The sequence below is a fragment of the Mycteria americana genome, chromosome 5 (genome assembly GCF_035582795.1).
Source record: "Mycteria americana isolate JAX WOST 10 ecotype Jacksonville Zoo and Gardens chromosome 5, USCA_MyAme_1.0, whole genome shotgun sequence".
Lineage (NCBI taxonomy): Eukaryota > Metazoa > Chordata > Aves > Ciconiiformes > Ciconiidae > Mycteria > Mycteria americana.
Window position 1 is genome coordinate 62821363 of NC_134369.1, and position 20682 is coordinate 62842044.

The following is a 20682-nucleotide window of genomic DNA, read 5'->3' on the forward strand; positions in this document are numbered from 1 at the left end:
CCAGGAAAAATACTTACATGCTTCAGTGCTTTGGTAGGCAGCGATTGTGGATGTAGGCTTGGAATTGTATGATTCCACTGACATAAAAGGGCTCGCACTTGCTGTGAGTGTTTTTTTTGCTTAATAGAGAGAAGAAAGACAGGCTCACAGCTGGAGCCCTTATCCTGTGTGTTGTCTAGAATTTAATGAAAATGTCTCAATCTTCCCAGGAATCTCCCAGGTGAAGAGAAAAAGGGCAGCAGATTTTTGGGGGGAGTGGTAGGTAGGGTGGGGGTTGCAACAACCAAAGATTAGGAGCTGCTGGAAAATAAGTGGCTAACCCTGAGGGTTAGTAAGTAAAACCTAAAGGTTGACACTGGCTTTGATGACTCAGTGTCTTTTCTCATGCAACTGTTTTTAGTGACATCCAAGGTGTTTTAATCCTTTATGTGCCACCCTTAAGTATTCCTTGATATAGCAAACAAAGGGAAACGAAAAAAAAATTATGCTTAGACAAGGAGAATAAAGGAAAAAGGACAAATCATTTGAGCTTTTCTGCAGGTATTTGGCTTGTCTATGTTAATATTCCTTTCCATAGGGAAATGTCGATATTTGTAAGTGCAAAATTATGATATCTTGAGAATTGTTAATGATTTGCTGAGCTGAAGTAGTTTCCTGCTTTCTTCATTGGTTTATTACATTTGTCCCTTTGAGCTAATAGAAGTGTAAAAAAAAAAAAAAAAAAAAAAAAAAATTAATACAGTACCGGACAGAGTATGACGAATAAAATGGTCATATTTTCACTGTCACTGTTCAAGACAGCATGACTGCTGTGAATTGCGTTCTAATACTAATGCTTTGTATTGAAGAAATAAAATTCAGTGAGTCTCATTTTGTGTCATTGAGCAGTAATGTTAGATGTTTTAGTTACAGTCATCTTTTAAACAACTTGAAATCTTGCGGATTTCTTTCAGTTCAACAGCAGCATAGCAGTGCAGCAGCTGCTGCCCAACAAGGTGGCTATGAAATTCCAGCAAGATTAAGGACCCTTCATAATCTTGTTATTCAGTACGCTTCCCAAGGTAGATATGAGGTTGCTGTACCTCTCTGTAAACAAGCTCTTGAAGATCTGGAGAAGACTTCGGGTCATGATCATCCTGATGTTGCCACTATGTTGAACATACTTGCTTTGGTGTACAGGTTTGTATACTGACATAGATAAATATCAGTTAAATAAATAGTTAATATTTGGCTACAACCTGTTAATGTTCAGACTAACATTTTTTTGACTGTTGTTTTATTTTCCATTCCCTGTTTTTTATTATAACCCTCAAGAGAGTCCTGCAATATTTATATGTCTCCCTATACTTAAACAAGTTGCTGCATTTTTGCCTGTGCCTTTGTTTTGGGAGTGAAGCTGGTTGGGTTTTTTTTTTTTTTTTTTTTGGTTTGGTTTGGTTTTTTTTTTTTTTTTTTTTTTTTTGGTCTGCTGAGGGAGCATGTCTTGATTACCCACTAACAGATAATCTAGAGGTATAAATTGGACAGCAGTGTAGAAGTAGTACATGCTAGTCCTCAACCAGCGAACTACTTTACAGTTACAGGCTTCCTGGTTTCTGAATATATTCTCAATTACTCTTCCTTTGTACTACTAGCACCTTTAGGCCAGTACTTCAAAGTCAGCTTCATTTTTATGACTTTCTTTTCTGAATCCGCAGTACTAATTATGACTCTTTAAAATTTAGAGACCAGAACAAATACAAAGATGCAGCAAATCTCCTGAATGATGCCTTGGCTATCCGCGAAAAGACTTTGGGCAAAGATCATCCAGCGGTTTGTATACATGCAATATCATATTCTTAGTTGTGTTTTTCACTGAATTTTTTTCAACTCATTCTAATATTAAACTCAACAGGAAAGTTTTTAAGACCTGGCTTATCTCTAAACAGTACAGGTAGGAGGCCACAATGTAACATTCTTTGTTTTGTCCTGAATATTTAATGTACCTTTTAAGCATTATATTCAGTGCTGTTTCACCACAAATGACTTGCACATACTTGATTTCAGATTGCATGGATTTTCTATGGGAAATTAATTTGGGAAGAAAGATTCTAGTAAATCAGCTTACTAAACTCAGATTGAAGGTGTACTTCTGATTTGTTTTACTGCTGTGTTTAAATGAAACTTAAATCAAGCTTTTGTACTTGGTGTTTAAAATCAGTGTGCTATCTCACTTCATGTAGCCTGTGTGAAGCAGGGCAGCTGTGAGTATAGATGTGAGAGAGAACGCTGGAAGAGAAGAATGTAGGAAGAATATGTATGCACTAAATGACTTTTCCACAAATGAAACAAAAGTATTTCATGATTCTGGTTTTATTCTGTTCCTTGTTTGTGTATGTATGCATTCAATAATAATTATTTCTTCATTTGCAAATTTCAAGAGATCTACCCTGTGCATGGAAAATTTGAAAACATCAATGCACTGCAGATGTGTTCATTTGTCAGATATTTGTATCGGCAAATTCCAGTGTAATTAATATTTCTCTACTGTTGACAGGTGGCAGCAACTCTAAACAATCTTGCAGTACTTTATGGTAAACGGGGAAAGTACAAAGAAGCTGAACCATTATGTAAGCGAGCTCTGGAAATCAGAGAAAAGGTATGAGTAAAAGAACACAGCACCTTTGAATGCATTTTTTTAGGGAAAGGGCAAAGTTAAACACTGTTTTAGTTTTTTAATGTTTTGGTTGGGTAGATCTGCGAGATAAACCACAGAGTTAGCAATGCCCTAGTAGTTAGCAGCGTCTGAAATTCAAAACAGTAGTAAATTCCAGTAGTCCTGTTGAAGCACTCTGGGTATATTTTAAATTTTGTATTTTGTAATTAACCTTCTTTACCTTTTTCTTTCCCCTTTGATAGTTAAGTAATCTTTGATTTGACAAGAGCACTGGAATTAAAAATGAAACATCACTAAAATTTTTAAGTTCATTATTCTATGTGGATATTTATTCTAGTCCATGAGACTGAATGTGTGCACCTTCAGGCTTTTTTGTATAATACGCTGCATATAATGTTGTTATACTACTTACATTATTCCTGTTATGAATTGTTCTGCAGCATTCTCAGTTTGTAGTAGAATTGAGTAACTTTCATATCTTTCAAATGCAAATTTTGCTTTTGTCATCCTCATGTTGAATTGATAAGGAATAAAAACTAACGGGGTGTTTCTAAATGATGCATTTCTAAACCCTGATATGATGACTGGAGAATGTTTTAATACAAGGTATTTCATTTTCAGGTTCTGGGGAAAGATCACCCTGATGTTGCCAAACAATTAAATAACTTGGCTTTGCTATGCCAGAACCAGGGTAAATATGAGGAGGTTGAATACTACTATCAGAGGGCACTGGAGATTTACCAAACTAAGCTTGGACCAGATGATCCAAATGTTGCAAAAACAAAGAACAACCTGGTAAGCCTTTCATAATGTAAATCTAGGAAAAAGTAAAATTTTCTGATTAATCAAAATGCACCTTTATGCATCATGTATTGCATTAATTATTTTTCAAGCTAAATAAAACAGTGTGCTGATACATGTTTTGGGGGATATTTTGTTTTCAGGCATCCTGCTATCTAAAACAGGGCAAATTTAAGCAAGCGGAAACTTTATACAAAGAGATTCTTACTCGCGCTCATGAACGGGAATTTGGCTCTGTAGATGGTAAGAAACTTAGTCCCTAGATTTGAATGTATATTTCATTTTTGTAGTTGTTATGAAATAAAATCTGCAAGAAGTTAATGTGTCCTGATGAAAATTGTTGTCTGCTTGAAGTAGACTTAAAAAGTGAGATTATAGATGCGTTGAAGTACATTCATCATAAGAAAGCACTTAGATACAGCAGTAACATTGATTCCAAAGGTGAGTTTTTCTTGCATGAGGTAGACTTGGTAGGTTTATGTATTATGGATTGTATTTCTGCCATAGTTTATCTTATGCCCAACCAAAATCAATTTTTGTATTTTTATAGAGGCAGAAAAATGTATGTCACTTTCCAGTCAGAGGAAAAAGTCATTGCAGGTTTTTTAATGATATAATAAATACATTGTTAATGTGAGTCCTCCATTAATACATTTAAAGAATGTGGAAAATACCCTTAAACTGTGAATTACACTGTACACTGAAGTCAAATGCGCTTTATCAACTATAAATCACAGTGAAGAATTTTCATGGCATTGCATGACAGTAGCATATGCACCACTTAGTAGATGTCAAAACAGTTGTTATGATAAAAGAAATAAATGCGTGTTTTCTAGCACAGAACTAGGCACATGACAAATTGATGGCAGCATATACTGACTTCAAAGCTTCTCAGAAGTAACTTTCTAAGTTCAGATAGGAAAAGACGACAAAATGGTAAAGGAAGAGGTGCATGTTTTATTTATCTGCTGCTTGTAGTATGGACAGTAAGCTGCTTTTGTGGTGGTAATAGTCTAATTCTCTAGTTCACAACTTCATTTCAGAAGGGTGAAAATCAAATAATGAATACTTTGTAGTCTTGTACTTCTATAAAATATTTTCTTCTGTTTCATCAGATGAAAATAAGCCTATTTGGATGCATGCGGAAGAGAGGGAAGAGTGCAAAGTAAGGCTGCTGTCAAATCTTTTTTGGAACTTTTACTATTTAAGTTACAAATCAGTTATTTTTCTTCAATGTTATTTTTGTTTTAGGGAAAGCAAAAAGATGGCACATCTTTTGGAGAATACGGTGGCTGGTACAAAGCTTGCAAAGTTGACAGGTGGGTAACTTCTTTACAGGACAAACAATGTGGCAATACCCAGTATCCAGAAATGTCAGATTAAAGCATGTTTAAAAATGAAACCAAACCAGCTGCTTCTTTAGGACTGTAAAAACTATAGTATTAAAAATTCAGGCCTCAAGACTGGGTTTCAGGGACACGGTAGCAGTTTTCAAGTCCCGGGGCTGCTTTTAATCTAGGCTGGTTAGATCTAGTAAGTGACATAAAAATTCACCACTTGTGTTCTTGGCAGTCCTTCACGTGGAAGCATAGGTCACCTTTCTTTCTTTTTATACTGTTGGTTGGCATATGTGCTCTCCCTGCCCCAGCAAGACCTCTAGAGAGGGCCAGAAGCAAAAAGGAGACTGTGCAAATAACTGAGCCTTGAGTTTTCTAGCTGGCACAAGAAACAAAGTTAAACTGCCACAATTCAGCATTATTTGAGTTTCTAAAGCTTGAAGAATATAGTTTTGAGTGAATGAAAACATGTACCTTAAAATTGAAGAAGAGAAACAAGGACTTCAGCTTGGATTATACTTGGTGAAATTTTTGTTTTGTTTGCTTTAATTTTGTTCCTTAACTGCCTTTTTTTTAAACGCACAGGTGGTACAATGTAAGAAAAAAACTGCAGCTATTACGGATAATGTTCAGTTAGGGATTTTCATTTCTTCAGTGTCTGAATTCTTGTATTTAACAAGCAACAGAGCCTTTGTACTGTCAATCTGTTTCATCATCCTGAACTCTGGGTGCAATACATTTTGTTGGTTTGTTTTTCATGTACTAGTTCATTGTAATGCATGAGGAAATCTTTTCTCTGCTGTTACTGGAGCAAAACTTCAAGCAACAATACTGTGACTGAGCTAATGCTCATCGTGTTATTGAAACAAAAATGTCTTGTTGGAGTGTGAGACTTATTAATGGAATGTGCGAATTTTTTTTCTCCCTTTATTGTTCAAGCATAGTTTGAAATGCATAGAAACTACAAATAGGTACTAAGTAAAAGCTGATGAAAGGAACTGGTAATTTGTTTTGTGACTAACACATGCTACAGCAATGGTCATTGTATGCATGAGTAGGCGTATTTTCTGGAAGCTTCACAGTTATTCAGTTGGACACACTGAGATTGAGCTAAATTTTCACCTCAAGATGCATCTGAAAAACACAAGGATAGAGCACTCCAGTTTTCTCTTGAGTAGATCTAGAGGGTAGTTACTAACTTCCAGTTTCAGGGCTGTTGACTAATCATAGTGTGAGCCGTTAATGCACATCGAAAGGGGTTAACAGGTTTTTCCATACTAGTTTGTGAATTGTGAAGAGCTTAGTGTGTGTGTATATAATACACTTTTTTTTTTTTTCTTTAAATAGTCCAACAGTGACAACTACCTTAAAGAACCTTGGGGCACTTTACAGACGACAGGGCAAATTTGAAGCTGCTGAAACATTAGAAGAGGCAGCAATGAGATCTCGTAAACAGGCAAGTATGAAAATTCACCTTAATGATATTTCTGCGTTGTGGTCATGCAGATTTTCAACTTCAGTGTCTATCGTACATGCAGAATACATAGACTTTTAGTTATTCAGTGTCTGGTGCCTGGTGTCGCCCTCTAATTTCAGTCTGAACTGGTGGTAAACTGATACTATCTTAACACCTGCGAACTGGTTAATTGCTAGGGCAGTAGCACTGTGTACCAGGGGCATGATTCAAATTGGGAGTGAAATTATGTGGAAAATGGAAGAGCAGAAAACACTGTGTTGGCCAGCAGTCCTCAGTTGGCTATGTGTCCTGCGAGAGAGACTGTAGCTAGGGGAAAATGGAGAAGTTCTGTTGGTAATTTCCTTTGCCAGTAATGCTGTTCTACTTTTAATAAGGAGCTGTTAAACTTACAAATGTTCTGTTTCTGCATAAGACTGACTGTGACTGGTGCAGACCTTCAGAAGACCGTTATAAATTTATCAGTTGCTGTTTCTGTTACTTTTGTTTACTTGTTTACTTCTGTTACTTGTTTCTTTTACTTAAAATTACAGTTTAAGGTGGGACTATTATTCTTTTAATGTGGAGGAGTTCTGTGCTGTCTCTGTGCTCTCAAATCAGCTGTTCAAGTAGCCCTTTCTCACAGTCTTAGAAGGTGGGAGAGAGTTTGTTTTTGTTGGGGTTTTACTGGCTTTTTGTTTTTCCTTTTCCCTTTTGGATGATTTGATACAGTGTCTTTTATAGAAGTACATAAGACTGGACAAGCAATCGTGACTTGTCAGTCAGTGTTAAAATGGAAAGCAAAATAAGAAAACATAAGTGAATAAAAAAAACCTTGGAAAGTTCAATTTTAATTTTGTTTTTATGCAATACTAAAGATTTTTATTTCTTTTTTTTTTTTTTTCTTATATGGCCGTGTAAAATTCTAAACTCTAATTCTAAATTGAAGTAAACCGACATAGGTGATGGATCAGATCTTTATTGATAATGTACTGGTTTTTATTGGTTATACTGATTTGAAGTTGTGTTTTAAAGAATGGTACTGCAGTGTTTGATGTATATAGAAGCAGAGATCTGGAAAAGGGAGAGAGCAAAAAGTTCCTGGCAAACCTCATGCTCTTCTAGTGAATTCAGCAACAGTTCCCTTTGATAGAAGATGGCATAAGTTCTTTCTCCCACAAAAAATGATGGAAAACTTGCAAATGTTTGCCAAATAAATGGAATGAAACTGGTAAGAGGAAAGTATGAATCTGGGAGAAAAGCTCTTCAGCAAGGAAAATTCAAAGGTGGGGGGGAAATAGCTGATAGAGATACTTTCTTTTACTGAGGATGACTTTCACATACTTTTACTGAAGGTTCAGTTTCAGTGTGTGTCTCATTCAAATATTATTTGAAGATAAGAAATAAACATGCACTACATCTTAACATACTTGCTTTGGTTCTTAGTTTTACTGTTGCCATTACAAGTGATAATTTTTTAGTGTGAACAGAAACAACCAGGATAAATTGGCGTTAATATAGTAGTAATAAGAAGGCTGGAAGAAAACTTAGCTTGTAGTTATGTTTGTTGCCTTTCTTATATATAAAAAACAAAACAACACCAACTTTTCAAATACAAATTTTTACTGTGAAGCTTGGAATTGATTATTTGGGAATTAAAGATGGGAGGATCTTGCTATTGGAGAAGTCTCTTTTAGAATCCCTGTTTAATCAGCCCACTTCTGGCTTGCCAGTACCACTGGAAAAACTGTTCCTTGTCTCCATTTTCCATAGAGCCTGCTGGAGGCTTGCTGCTGCTACTTTATTGTTATTAAGCATGCTTCAGATTTTCATTGGTGCATCATATACCACCTATACCATTATACCATAATAGATCACACTACACACAGCACTAGATTTGGACATGTAGGAAACAATGCTGTCTTACTAGCAGTGTTTAACACTACCTTTCTATTCTAGGTCATTAAAGGAGGACAGATGGGGTTAATGCGTGTCCCCTTTTGGGCTAAAAGCAGAGAGATGCTTTTGTTCCCAGGTGTGGAAGAGCATCATTCCTCCACAGCTCTGTTCTCCTTCCCACATTTTTTGTTTGCTTTAGCTGCTGGGATGTATATGCCAGACTTTTGAAGACCTTCATCTTTCATGACAGAATCTAACAAACCGGGAAGTGCAGTTCTCTGTCCCTTCATTAATTTTCTTTCTGCGTTTTGTTTTTGGTTTTGGTTTTTTTTTAAAACGTGTGAGGTAAATGACAGACAATAGCTTTGGAACAGAGCCTAGAGGTTGTTTATGTGATACATCGCCTCCTCAGTGGTGATTTTAAATAATTTTATGCTTTTCGTGTTCTGTGCTGCTGAAGGGTTTGGTGCAAAAGCCATTTTCAGCCTATGCTTCTCTAATGTCTGAGAGCTCTAGCCACTTTTCTGCACCATACAGCCACATGGAAGTGAAAATCTATGATTGTTATATGTTGGTTTCATGCCTCCTTGTGTGTAGAATTCCATTAGGGAGGGCTGTTCTGCTCTGCAGTTAGTGGAAAGTAGCTATGTGGGAACCAAGAACCTGATTTCTCCATGCCACTAAAACAACTTCCATTCTTATTCATGCACTTTACTTTTAAGTAGAATTTTGGCATGATTTTCACTTTGTGTTGTGGTAGACTTTATAGATTTGTTGCACATTTTCTGCTAACGCTGCACAGTGAAAGATGCAGAATATTTTCTTATGTGTAGGACATTCGTCTGGGATCTCTTCCATTCAGCAAATACTGTTTATGATGTGGAGTAGGTTTATTACAAAGAAGACAAAACTGAAAATAAGTATGATTTGAGCTTTGTTACTTTCTAGTTTCTGTGTTAAAGATTTTGCCTTTATTTTTAGTGCAGTTTTCATAGAAGGTATTTTAGCACTTTTAAGATATTTAAAGGATTATTTGGTAATTGATGGGCATTCTTTAACACAAAGTAAACATACTTTATTGACCATATATCTAGTCTTTTCTATTATAAGCTTATTTTCTATTTGATTTCTTTCTGAAGGATAAATTATACTACTGTGCCAAGTGTCATATGTCAGTATTTTGAAATAACACAACCTGTGTCTTAGGTATTAGATATTCAGATACCTGCAGTGTTCTTTCCAAAGGAGGATGAATACTGCACCATTTGATAGGTGGAAAACTGGGAATTGCATTGACTGTTCATGATCTATGACTCGCTTAAATATTAAACTGGTGGCCAAATAGCTTCAGGTAAGTGACGTCAACACCATGAGGCTTTGACAAGTGATAGGGAAGGAGGAAAAGAATGGCAAGTCACTGAATTCTCAAACTACCAAACTGTCTCTCCATTTCATGCTATGTTGGTTCCTGCAACGTATAAGGAGCAACTCACCTTGACTGCCCTTTGAAGGCAGAATCAGGGTAATGGAGTTATGGGTTTGATTGACTTCTTTCCTCATATGGTTATTGTGCGTAAGTTGTAGATTAATACAGCTCGTAATAAAACAAAACCTTTTCCTATTTCACCTAATTCTCAGGGTCTTGACAATGTTCATAAACAGAGAGTTGCTGAAGTGCTGAATGACCCTGAGAGCATAGAAAAAAGGCGAAGCCGAGAAAGCCTCAATGTTGATGTGGTAAAGTACGAGAGTGGTCCTGATGGAGGCGAGGAAGTGAGTATGAGCGTAGAATGGAATGGGGTAAGTACAGTACACAGTTTAAGAAAATAGCCTAGATAAATTATCAGCATAACAAATACGGTTGTCCATTTTCACCAGCCTATTGTGTTTTCAGTAGTTTCTTGGTTGACCTACTTTGTATTTTGTAATTTTGCAGAATCAATTAAGAAATTGAGTAATATTTTGTTTTTCATAACATAATATAAAAAAATTGTATTATTTTAAAATAATTTTAAAACGTCCTTTCTGTTATTGTCCTGAATGGTGAAATTTCTTCAAGAATCCCAAGCAGTTGTATTTAAGTTGTTTAATGCTGATTGAGTGTCCTGGTTATGGTCTGGTGTACAACTGCTTGTCAGTGGTTTCTTTTTACTGCTAGAAATACTCTAGCAATTAACTTCTGTTTTCTTTTGTCCTTTTGATGCCATATTTGCCCGTATTTTAAATGTTTCTTTAAAAATACTGCATCTGTTGGAATCACAAAGAACGTTTGCTATGGAGATGTATTAAGTGTTAGCAGTTTTAGAGTAAATTGAAGTGATTGGTCTAACACTAAAATAATTCCCATTTCCTTCTTACACAACTTGTTCTCTCCTCTAACATAACTTTTCAAGCTGCTATACAATCCGTTTAAAGAAGCAGTGCCATCACATAACAATGTGATAGTAATTTCACATTACTTAAGTGAAATTCTAATATTGCTTTCCCGTATTAGAATTTGACTGGCGTCAGGGCTTGTTCCTATTTGTTTCCCATATATTGGCTTCACTGTATAACACTGATTGTCGTAAAGTAAAAACATACATATAATGTGATTACCTACGCATTTTTCTAACCATTGTTTTTCTTTATTTGAAAGACAGTGGAAGCTTTCAGTTATTGATCCGGCTTATGTAGTTGTTTGCTTCTGTCACCAGCTTTCCCATGCTTTATCCCATTGCTGGCAATGGGCTATATATTGCACTGTTAACTAACTCCCAGCTGCAGTTCTGCTGAAAATATTCTCTTAGATTGTAAAAATGCTGTTGCCTGCTTTTGCTGTATGGGAGGGGAAGTAGCCTACTTTGCAATTGAGTCTTCTGAAGTTTCATTTCTCTTACAACAGCTATCTTTTTTTTTTATTTTTCCTTTTTTTTTTTTTTTTTTTTTGCCACATGAGACAAAGTTGAGCATTCCAAAGAAACCTTGATAAAACACATCCTGCTTTAGTCTTAAAGGAGCATGTTCTTTCCATCTTTGCTTTTGTCTCTTTATTATTGTTTTCTTGGCATTGGTGTTCTCAGTGCCAAGACAGTCAATCAGCATCTATTGTGAATAATACTGCATCATTAATAAAGCCAAAGTAAGGTTGGATAACCCTCTTTCTAATTCTCATTTTGCCCATTCAGCGTTAGAACTGTGTACTGTACTCCTCCCTTAATTTTCGCTGTACTTTGCATGACCATGTTTTAAATGGATTAAACTTTTTTCTGTTATTGACATTAATTAAACAAGCATGCAGGTTTTGGATTGAAAAGGCCTTCTGGAGAAGCAATAGACAGTATTTCTAGGTCAATATTTGAATCAAACTCAGTGATAAAATATGTTGATCTGAAAAATTAAATTTGGACCTGTCAAGGCAAACAAACTTTTCATTTTTAGTGTGCTGAAGTGGCATTGCTTTATTCTTATCTTAGTAATTTCTTTCTTTTCCCCCTCTTATGAGAAGGTATTTTGTATTACATCTTTTACATAAAGTGGGCCGCTCGCTCTCCCTCTACCCTACTAGTGTTTCTATCTCAATGCTGTTCTTCCTTCTACTTTATATTGTGTAGGTTTTTTTACCCTTGTGTGTTCCCTCCAGACAAAATACTCTGATTCATATAGTATAGTAGAATTTTTTTTATCAGGCAGATAACTTCTGTGTCAGAGCCTGAAGAGAGGCCTGCCTTTTCCCTTTAAATTCTTCCGAAGTGGTCAAGCTGACTCATGTTCTTGGCTGTCAGAGAATAGGTGGCGTATGTAAAGCAACAGACTTCAACAAAAAAATTATGTTGGAAGATTTATTGTAATTAAGTGACTTCCATATGGAATGTAATCACTATTAAGCATTGTATGCTTTGATGTAATGTCTTACATTCTTACAAAAAGAACTGAAATTCCTATTGGAAGTAAATCTGTCATTAACTACTAAAATGAACATGCTAAGTGAGGTTATGTAGTGCATGTTTACATGTTTCATACAAAGTCCATCCCTTAAAGTTAACCGAAGATACTTGAAAATGCAAAGAAATACTTTGTCTTAAAAATCCAAGGTCGAAATCCCAAGATTTTTATCCCTTACTATGGTTGTATATTAAGAATGACAGTGGTTATATGTAATTGGCATTTTTGTAAATTGATCTTGCAGCCAGTTGGAGGACAGATAAAAATCTTCGTGGTATGATAGTATTTAAAGATAATGTTTTTAGTGTGAGGAAGTATCTTTTATTATGCTAAACCATATGCTTCAAAAAGACAAGCTTTTGGGCACATCGGTCCACTTCTGGGTGTGAAACGAAAGCAATACATTTCACTACCATAGACTAGCTGGTAAGAGTTGCTCTTGTTTAGTAAGGAGTGTCAGACAGTCAGAGCAGCATTGTAGCAGACAACTACAAGGTACAAGAAGAGATGATGGTGGGGAGGTGTAAGCAAAAGTAATAGGGTGATTCTCATTCTGAGTGACATAAAAATTGGCAATTAATCTTTGCCATAGAAATGGGTATCTCTGTGATTTTTTTTTTGTTTGTTTACACTGGATTTAGGAATTTTTTTTTTTATCCTAAGCTCATGTTTTAAAGGTGTTTTGTTAATCGTGCAGTCAGTGTTTAACTTGGAAGTTCAATGTTTTTTATTTCAGATTTGAAGTACCCTAAAGCTTGTCTGCTTATTCCTAATGTACTAGCTAGCATAATGAAAATTATACTCTATATCTACCAAATTTGTCTTGCCTTTCTTCATTGGATCATTATCACTACTATAGCATCACTGGTTTAAGACCATAGGAATAATTAGCCTTTTCACTGATCTAATACTTCTAATTGGAATTTAGACTTCAGTTTATTCAATCCTGCAAAGCTGAAGCCTTATTTTTTAAAAGTGTGAACAATATATGCAATTTAGTTTGAAACATAAATACTTGGTTAGATTTTGATCTTCTTATCACTTGGTAGCAACGCATTTTGCCATTTGCAAGAGTAATTTTAATTACTGTTCATTCCAGTTGCTATAGGTAAAGGCTCTCAAAACCGTTACCTTAAGACTATCAGTAATGGTTTCTGTACTTAACACCGAGAATGGAAAGCATGTAAATTGAACTACAGCTTATATTTAAAGGTGGATTCTTTCAGCTGCCTCACTGCATTAGGGAGAGTACAGAAGTTTCCACTTGGATAATATATATACACACAGATATGTTCTAAAAAAAATACTCGTGAGGTGAGTTGGATTCTAATTCCTTAAAGAAATGAACAGAATTTTGTCTGGAGGTTAGAGGAAGACCTCTTTCTTCTTGCAGTTTCATTTTGAGGAAAATTCCTGACAGAAGTTAAAGCTGAAATGAATGCACCTTGCTCTGTTCCTTTCTTCTGTTTTTTTTCCTTTAGTTTTATTTTTGTGTTAATGTCAGCTGAAAAAAGAATCCTTTCTTTGTTTACAAAATGTAATACTAAAGCTATCCCTTCTTAAAGGTGTTTTGTATTTTATACAAATGCTAACTTAAAGAATGCACAGCGTCATTCATGCTCATTTGTAAGTCGCGTATTAGTTATACAGGTGAAACTGTATAAAGATGTACGTTCTGGTAATTGCAAGGGCCTGCACTTTGTACTTAAGGGCAGTCCAAATACTTACTCTGCAAAAAATTGTTTTGAATGTGACCTAGAAATACTGTAAACGTAACTGTTCAAAATTGAAAACTGTTGAATTTTTCCCAACAGTTTCATTCCGTTTTTCTCTCTCCATTTCTGACAGGCCTAGATGCCTTTTGTGATTCTTATACTGTCTCCTGCATGACGGGCGTGCACCATCTTCAAGCTTTAACTTCTCTCTTCAGTACTGACTGCTGTGTTTTAGCAAACCCCTTAAGATTCTTGTCAGAGCTACACTTCCCTGTAAACTGGCCATTCCTTCAGTGCTGGTGTCTTTTTTGGTTTTTCTATTTCTGTACATGTGTAGCTTTGCCAGATATGTATCTAGTCATACAAAATGTTATTACAACCATTTGCTGTGTAATACATTAGTAAAAAAAAAAGTAACAATGAACTTTATAAGTAGCTGTTCACTATGGAAAAAAGGTAGTTAAAAGTATCACACAAGGTATTATTGAAATGGCATGATGGTGATCTTTACAGGAGAAAAACAAAACAAACCCCGTAACAGTAAGGCATGTTCTTCAAGTGCTTTAAAATGTATTTAGAGACCTATTACATGGTTAACATCAATATGGAACTCTGGATGTCTTCACTTATGATTATTCTAAAGTAGCATTGCTGTTTAGTCTTTGTGTGAGATTTTGGCAATTATGCTTTTCTCTACTAATCTTGGTGTTCAGTGATTTGTGTATTTGTCTTTCTAACTTCTAATAAACTCACTCCAACTCAGGTGTCTGTCTGCTTAGTAGTACTTTACTTTCTTCTTTCACAATTCTTCTTTCATAGTCATGTAGGATTTCTATGAAGTAGGAAGTGGTCACTCCTAATCTTACTAAACTGTTGGGTTTGGTTTTTTTTTTTTAAGAGTAAAACATTTAAAAATAGAATTGTGGTCAGTTGGAAGTTTCTTTGGATCAGCGCAGCAGTGTAAAATATGAATGCAACGTATGAAAAATTCATTTCATCATGTTTTACATTTTCTTTGGTGAAAGTTGAAATGAAGTATAGGAATTTAACCATACATGTTTCTGATCAGAAATATTTTTGTTTAAGGATTTTAGGGTTAAACAAACATGTTTGCAAGTAATGTAGATGTTTAGAAAAAAATAAAGCGGTTTTTTTCTTAGACTCTGGTGGAATGCTTTTGCTTGGGGCTTGTACTGTGTTAACCACAATGTGCTCATATGAAATGGTAACGTGGTGATGGTGAATTGTTTGATTACTGTGGTGGGGTTTTATTAATTATTATGAATCATGGCTTGAGCATGTCTTCACATTTTAGAAATCTTTGTTACAGTTTGGCAGGAACCCTTTTGTTTTGGTAAAATTATAGCTATATGATACTCTGTGTTCAGGTAATTGTACCAAGTATATATTAATAGCGATTAAAAATTTTTTTTCATCAATTAAATGTTTTTGAGCCAGGTTTGGGGGAGGGCAACAAACTCTTGCACTTTCACATTTGTTCAATTTTTTTCAGGATGGCACTGGATCTTTAAAACGCAGTGGTTCCTTTAGCAAACTTCGTGCTTCCATTAGACGCAGCAGTGAGAAGCTGGTTAGAAAGCTGAAGGGAGGAAGTTCACGAGACAGTGAACCAAAGAATCCAGGGTAATTATCTATTCTTAGCTGTGCTGGTGTGCCCTCGTTCTGTGCCCCCACTGTAGTCTAGTGCAGTACCTAGGGCAGTGTTTTCTTCTCTGCTTAGCTAACTGCATATCATATACATTTATATCTTAAAGAAAAATAAAATAGGAAATAATTTCTTATAATAATTTCTTATAATTTCTTATAAACTTATAATGAAAGTTCTGTAACATCTGAGGGATTACATTTGCTTTTAAGAGTTAACTCAATTTTAACTGTTTTTTCCGTTTTTACTGCTTTAGCCACTTGAATAGAAGAGCCTCATAGAATTATTGATAAATGTTAGTTACCTGCAAAATTCTCCTTTTCACACAGCAGTGAAGAATAATAAATGTTATGGACTTTTACAATAAAAGCTTGAATACAGTAAACCCACAACTAATATGCTTGATATAGCTTAGTATCTTGATATATTCTTGATAATAGCTTTATATATTGCTGTGGGTATAAAGAGAATTACTGATTTGAGCCCTTCTCAGTTTCTATTTTTGGCAAACCCAGAGGGAACAGAGGAAAATGTTGAAAAACTTGAACCTAGTTGTGCATCTCATTAACACTTTGGCCTCAGTGAAGTCAGTGGTAAAAATTCAAATTTTAATGAATCTGACTTCTCACTCTTTCCTGTTTACCATATGATTATGGATTTGGATGTATGTAATATTTCTAATAAATGCATAAAAACATGCATAATTTATTGGCTGCTGCAGAGAAGTTAAAATGTACTACTGTTTTCCATAATAGCACTCGTGGGTGTTCCCCCTCACCCCCAACATAATTGCAGTCAGTTTTGCAGGGGGTTTTCCCCTTGCTGTGGAAAACTGGAACTCATTTGGTTGACAGGAAACTGTATGACAATGTGAATTTGAACTTATGCTTTAAAACAGTTAAATTGGAGAACTTGGATTCTCTTCTGATGGAGCAACTGGATCTATGAGTAATATAGTAGATGATGATGGTGGTAATAACCTGAGACAGTGATCTGGAGGCAGGGTCTCAATGTGTTTTTGTAAGTGCTCCAATGAAGTTTTACCTTATTGTTTTTATGCAGCTGTAAAACATTGTGTACAGCTGCAGTACACATAGAATTCTCTTCCTTGGGTATCTGTTTCAAATTCAGCCTGATCTGATTTTTAGACTTGTTAATTAAAATTTCACTCTCAGCTGCCAGAGACTTGATGTTGAAGGCACTGAATCAAATTCAAGGTCAAAAATCCATTTGCATTTATTGATACATCATTAAGAACTGCTTCTGAGATGATAGGTTGGGAATAAACTGTGAAAAACATGTAACTAGAAGAAGGAAACATGTAAATGTAAAATGCTTTTAGTAAGCAAATGCAAGCCAAAATAGAATAAAAGGGATTTCCTTCTTTGTCTTCAGTATTAGCATTTTTGTACATTGGTTTTCTGTTTCTATTCAGTTCTGTCTAGAGTTCATACATCATAGTTCAGGTATATTCTTGTATGAGTAGGTGCATATATTCATAGCTAGTTTTGCATTTTCTCCTCATTTTTGTGAGACATGGAAAGGTTTTCAGTTTCTTAAAAGCCAAGATTTTTATTCCTTATTCTCTGTAGTAAATAGAGCTAACTTTTTGTGCAGGTAAAGTAACTCTGTGATTGTAGGTGTAGAAAATCATGCTTACATGTAACTGAAGACATTTGGCTTTGCAGTGCCCTGTAAGAACTCCTCTACCTTTTCATTGCCTGCACTTTGGTAGTGTTATTTGACCAACATAGAAGTAATCTACCCATGTTAACATTAATTATATTGTGGGGTCTGTATCACCAGATAAGATTTCCTCAAATAAAGACATTGATGTGAAACAAATTTGAAAACAAAGCAATATCTTTCTTGCTTTCCCTTTTTGACAAAGTATTCTTGTTTTTTATATGTCACTGTTGTTCTCAAAGAATAATTTATTCTTAAAACTTGCAATAAGTGTATTGCATTGACAGGCTTTTATGTAAATACGCACATTGAGTGTGTAAGACAATAAATATTACAATTTCTGTTCTTGTAAGATACAGACTTTTTAAATCCTAATTTATATTTGCATTTGTTATTAAAACCAGCTAAGATACCTGGTATTAAACACCAGCTTTGTAGATCATGAAGCATAGCTGTACATACTGGTATTCCAAGAAGTCATTTTGATTTCATTTTCTGAAGAAACTTTAGTAAATAGTTAATTTTTTTCTGCTTCTGAGCTTAATAAAAGGCATATTCAGTTTTTATTATGCAAACCTTTGTTTTTTAGTGTTTGATAGCTGAATATTACAATACTGACATAGCATACATATAAATAACTTTTGCTATGAAGTCAGCCACTCTAGGTGGAAGACTTACGTGCCTCCCTCCTTACCAGTACACCTCTGCATTGCCTCCCTATGTCTCTGTGAAGACTTTATTTTGAAATTGATTTACACCTGTTGCTTATACTGTGCTTCTGTAAATAGTAATTGGCAGTGCTGATATGGTTCTGAATGAGAAATACTCAAATAGGAATACAGTAATATCCCAGCATGAAAGAAAGACTTAGTTTTCATGTTGTTGCTTGATACAGAAGGTTGAAGAGAATGAAGTGGAAAACTCATCAGGGAAATTGCTTCTTTAAAATCATGCGAAAACCTTTTTGACAAAGAACAAATCTCTTAAGAACTCTTCTTTGAAACATACAATACCTGAAGCATGGCATCACTTCTTTCTTTCTTTATGCTATTTCAGAATTCAGTTCTGCAATAATTTAACTTTGCTAGTGTTAGGTTTGATTTTTCTCTCTGAAAATTTTGATCATACAGCAGAACAGTTAATATTTGTAATTTGGGGGGGGGGGGGGGGGGCAGGTGAAGCTTTTGTTATTGCTATTACTTATACACCAGAAAAACAACTGCATGCTATTTGTGCAATCATGTTTCTAACATGGAGGGAATTAAAAGTACATTTGCTAGACTAAAGTTCTTAAGTATGTTGATTTAAAAAAACAAAACAAAAATCCCAAACAACCCCAAATCCCACAAACTAGTATCTCATGTGTGATTAAAAATATTTTTTTTTTAATTCGCACTTCAGCAAGAACCTAAAATTACTTGCGTAGTTTTTTACTGGTGGATTTTCTATTTCCCTGGAATGTTTTCCATAAACCTTTATGCTCTTTTTGAGAGTTTTATGTAACATTTTGTTTGTGTTTTACAGATTAACTTCCTTTGACTTCCATATATAACCTCTGTTGTACATGTTTCCTCGAATAAATGAGAGGTGTATACCACGCATGAGTCCTTGCTTTGTTGTTGCTAACACTCATGTCAAATATTTTAAATTGTGTGCATTCTAGCTTTTGAAATGTGCAAATTTAATGCTAGGAAAAAGCAGTAAGCCTATGTTATGTGGCAGCTGTTGCCTGTGTTTGTTGGTGTTTTGGTTCATTATTCTGCTAAGCCTTTGCTTTATGAAAGCATTTAAAACTTGTGCTTGACTTTGACTGTTAGTAGTCTTGCTTCAGGAGAAAGAAAAACTGGTTAATATCTAATGTGATCTGTATGGATAAACCTTTCCATGTTATTGGAAGGCACTGGGAACTTCGCATCAGTCAGTTGTCTCTAAAGCTGTAGGTAGCGTTGCAGGATTAGGGCCTCATTGTGTTGTGAATAGTTCATCAAATATATAGGCGAAGTACTCAGTAGTTTTGAAATCATTAAAGAGGAAAAAAACCAGTGAAAAATCAAGGCACACCTACTATATTCTGAGTAATGTCCAGATGCTTTGGGATAAAGGACATCAGACATTCCTGTTGTGGTCACCATGATGGTAGGAAGCTTAAGGCTGATCTTGAATTTCATTACACACACTTTTAAAATACTTTTGTTAAATTTTTTATATGTTTGAGAAATGCAGATAAATTATTAATCCTCATCTCAAACACCAGTAGATATTACAGTTAATGCAGTGATATTTTGACTGTCAGTGGCTCCTGTGTAGGTGATTAATTTTTTTTCCTCATCTGTTGCTTTCAATACAGTATTCTAGGGTGATTAACACTGCTCAGAGCATTGTAAAACCAGAAGCATAACCAAAGTTAAGAGCAGCAACCATCTTAGTTCCCTTCACTTTGAAATGTTTAAAATAAAAGATTTTAAAATGCTTTTTGAAATCGATTCTGGAGACTTACCTAGCTGAGGCAGAAAGTACTAAACTAATGTTTGTTGTAGCTTTTCCAAGTTAAATGCTGCCTATGTGACAAACTTATTCATGTTTCACTTTTTTTTTTTCCCTAAACTGTCTGAATGTTTTGATGCTTTTGTAAGAAGCTGCATAAAATTGAAACTGAGAATTAGCTAATTAAAAATCAATGCTAAGTCAGTGTATTAATTTGATGTACTTTAAAAATTGAGATTTTGAGTTGAAATTAAATCAGTTGCCTGAAATGTTTAAGCTCTTGAGGAGCTTGTCATTTTTTTTTGTTTTATATGTAATTTAGAACCGAATATAAACATATTCTAAGTTATGTAGTTATCTTAAAGGGTATCCCTCAGATCAGTTTTGGGGCATTGTTGAAACTCCCTTAACTGTGCATTGCTCGTTGTTATGCTTGTGTTTTTAGAGCTGTTAGTTTTCAGCTATTCTGATTGGTTTATCCTTGCATGTTCACTGTCCTGGTTGCAGCATGAAGCGTGCCAGTTCTCTGAATGTTCTTAACATGGGTGGCAAGGCTACTGAAGATCATTTTCAAGTAAGAAGCCCTACAATACTCTTACAAAAATAGATATCAGTAGTAGGGTTTGGGATAAAAAGAGTACGATAAATAATAAAACAACAAACTCCTAGTGATTGGTAAGATCCTACTTCAGTAAGACGTTTAAAGCATATGCTTAAGGCATGTTCCATAACAGTTTTGTGAATTATGCTTAGTTTTAAGCAAGTGCTTAAGTCCAACCAGTAAAGAGCATTGGCTTTTATGATATCAGTCTCTGGTCTTAGACCTTCTAACTATTACAGTGGATGTGAAACTTCTGGATTCTTATGTTTTTGTAAAGACTAATTAAAAAACCAAGAACTTTCAAAGCCCAGTTACTAAGTATTTTTGACTTTGGTCCCTTTATTGCAAAGGGCCGGATCATCTTAACTGCTGTACATTTGCAGATTCCCTTAAATGCGACTTCAGTTGTTTCTGAGGTTGTACAGGAGCAGTCTCTAAAAGGTTGTCTGATCTGTGTTAT

The 20682-nt window shown here is 35.0% G+C and overlaps 1 protein-coding gene across 10 annotated transcripts in view; it reads left to right on the top strand.

Moving 5' to 3' along the window:
- Positions 1-20682, top strand: part of KLC1 (kinesin light chain 1) — a 50998-nt gene that overhangs the window by 24155 nt on the left and 6161 nt on the right. For 3 of the 10 annotated variants that reach the window (XM_075503665.1, XM_075503666.1, XM_075503667.1), the window contains 11 exons: positions 954-1179; positions 1725-1812; positions 2537-2638; positions 3278-3451; positions 3601-3700; positions 4573-4622; positions 4709-4776; positions 6142-6250; positions 9785-9946; positions 15299-15429; positions 20129-20195. In XM_075503665.1, the coding sequence (XP_075359780.1) occupies positions 954-1179; positions 1725-1812; positions 2537-2638; positions 3278-3451; positions 3601-3700; positions 4573-4622; positions 4709-4776; positions 6142-6250; positions 9785-9946; positions 15299-15429; positions 20129-20195 (1277 nt within the window). Of the gene's footprint in view, positions 1-953; positions 1180-1724; positions 1813-2536; positions 2639-3277; positions 3452-3600; positions 3701-4572; positions 4623-4708; positions 4777-6141; positions 6255-9784; positions 9947-13918; positions 15268-15298; positions 15430-20128; positions 20196-20682 lie in introns of those variants that run through there. The other 7 variants (XM_075503668.1, XM_075503669.1, XM_075503670.1 and 4 more) reach the window with 7 other exon arrangements.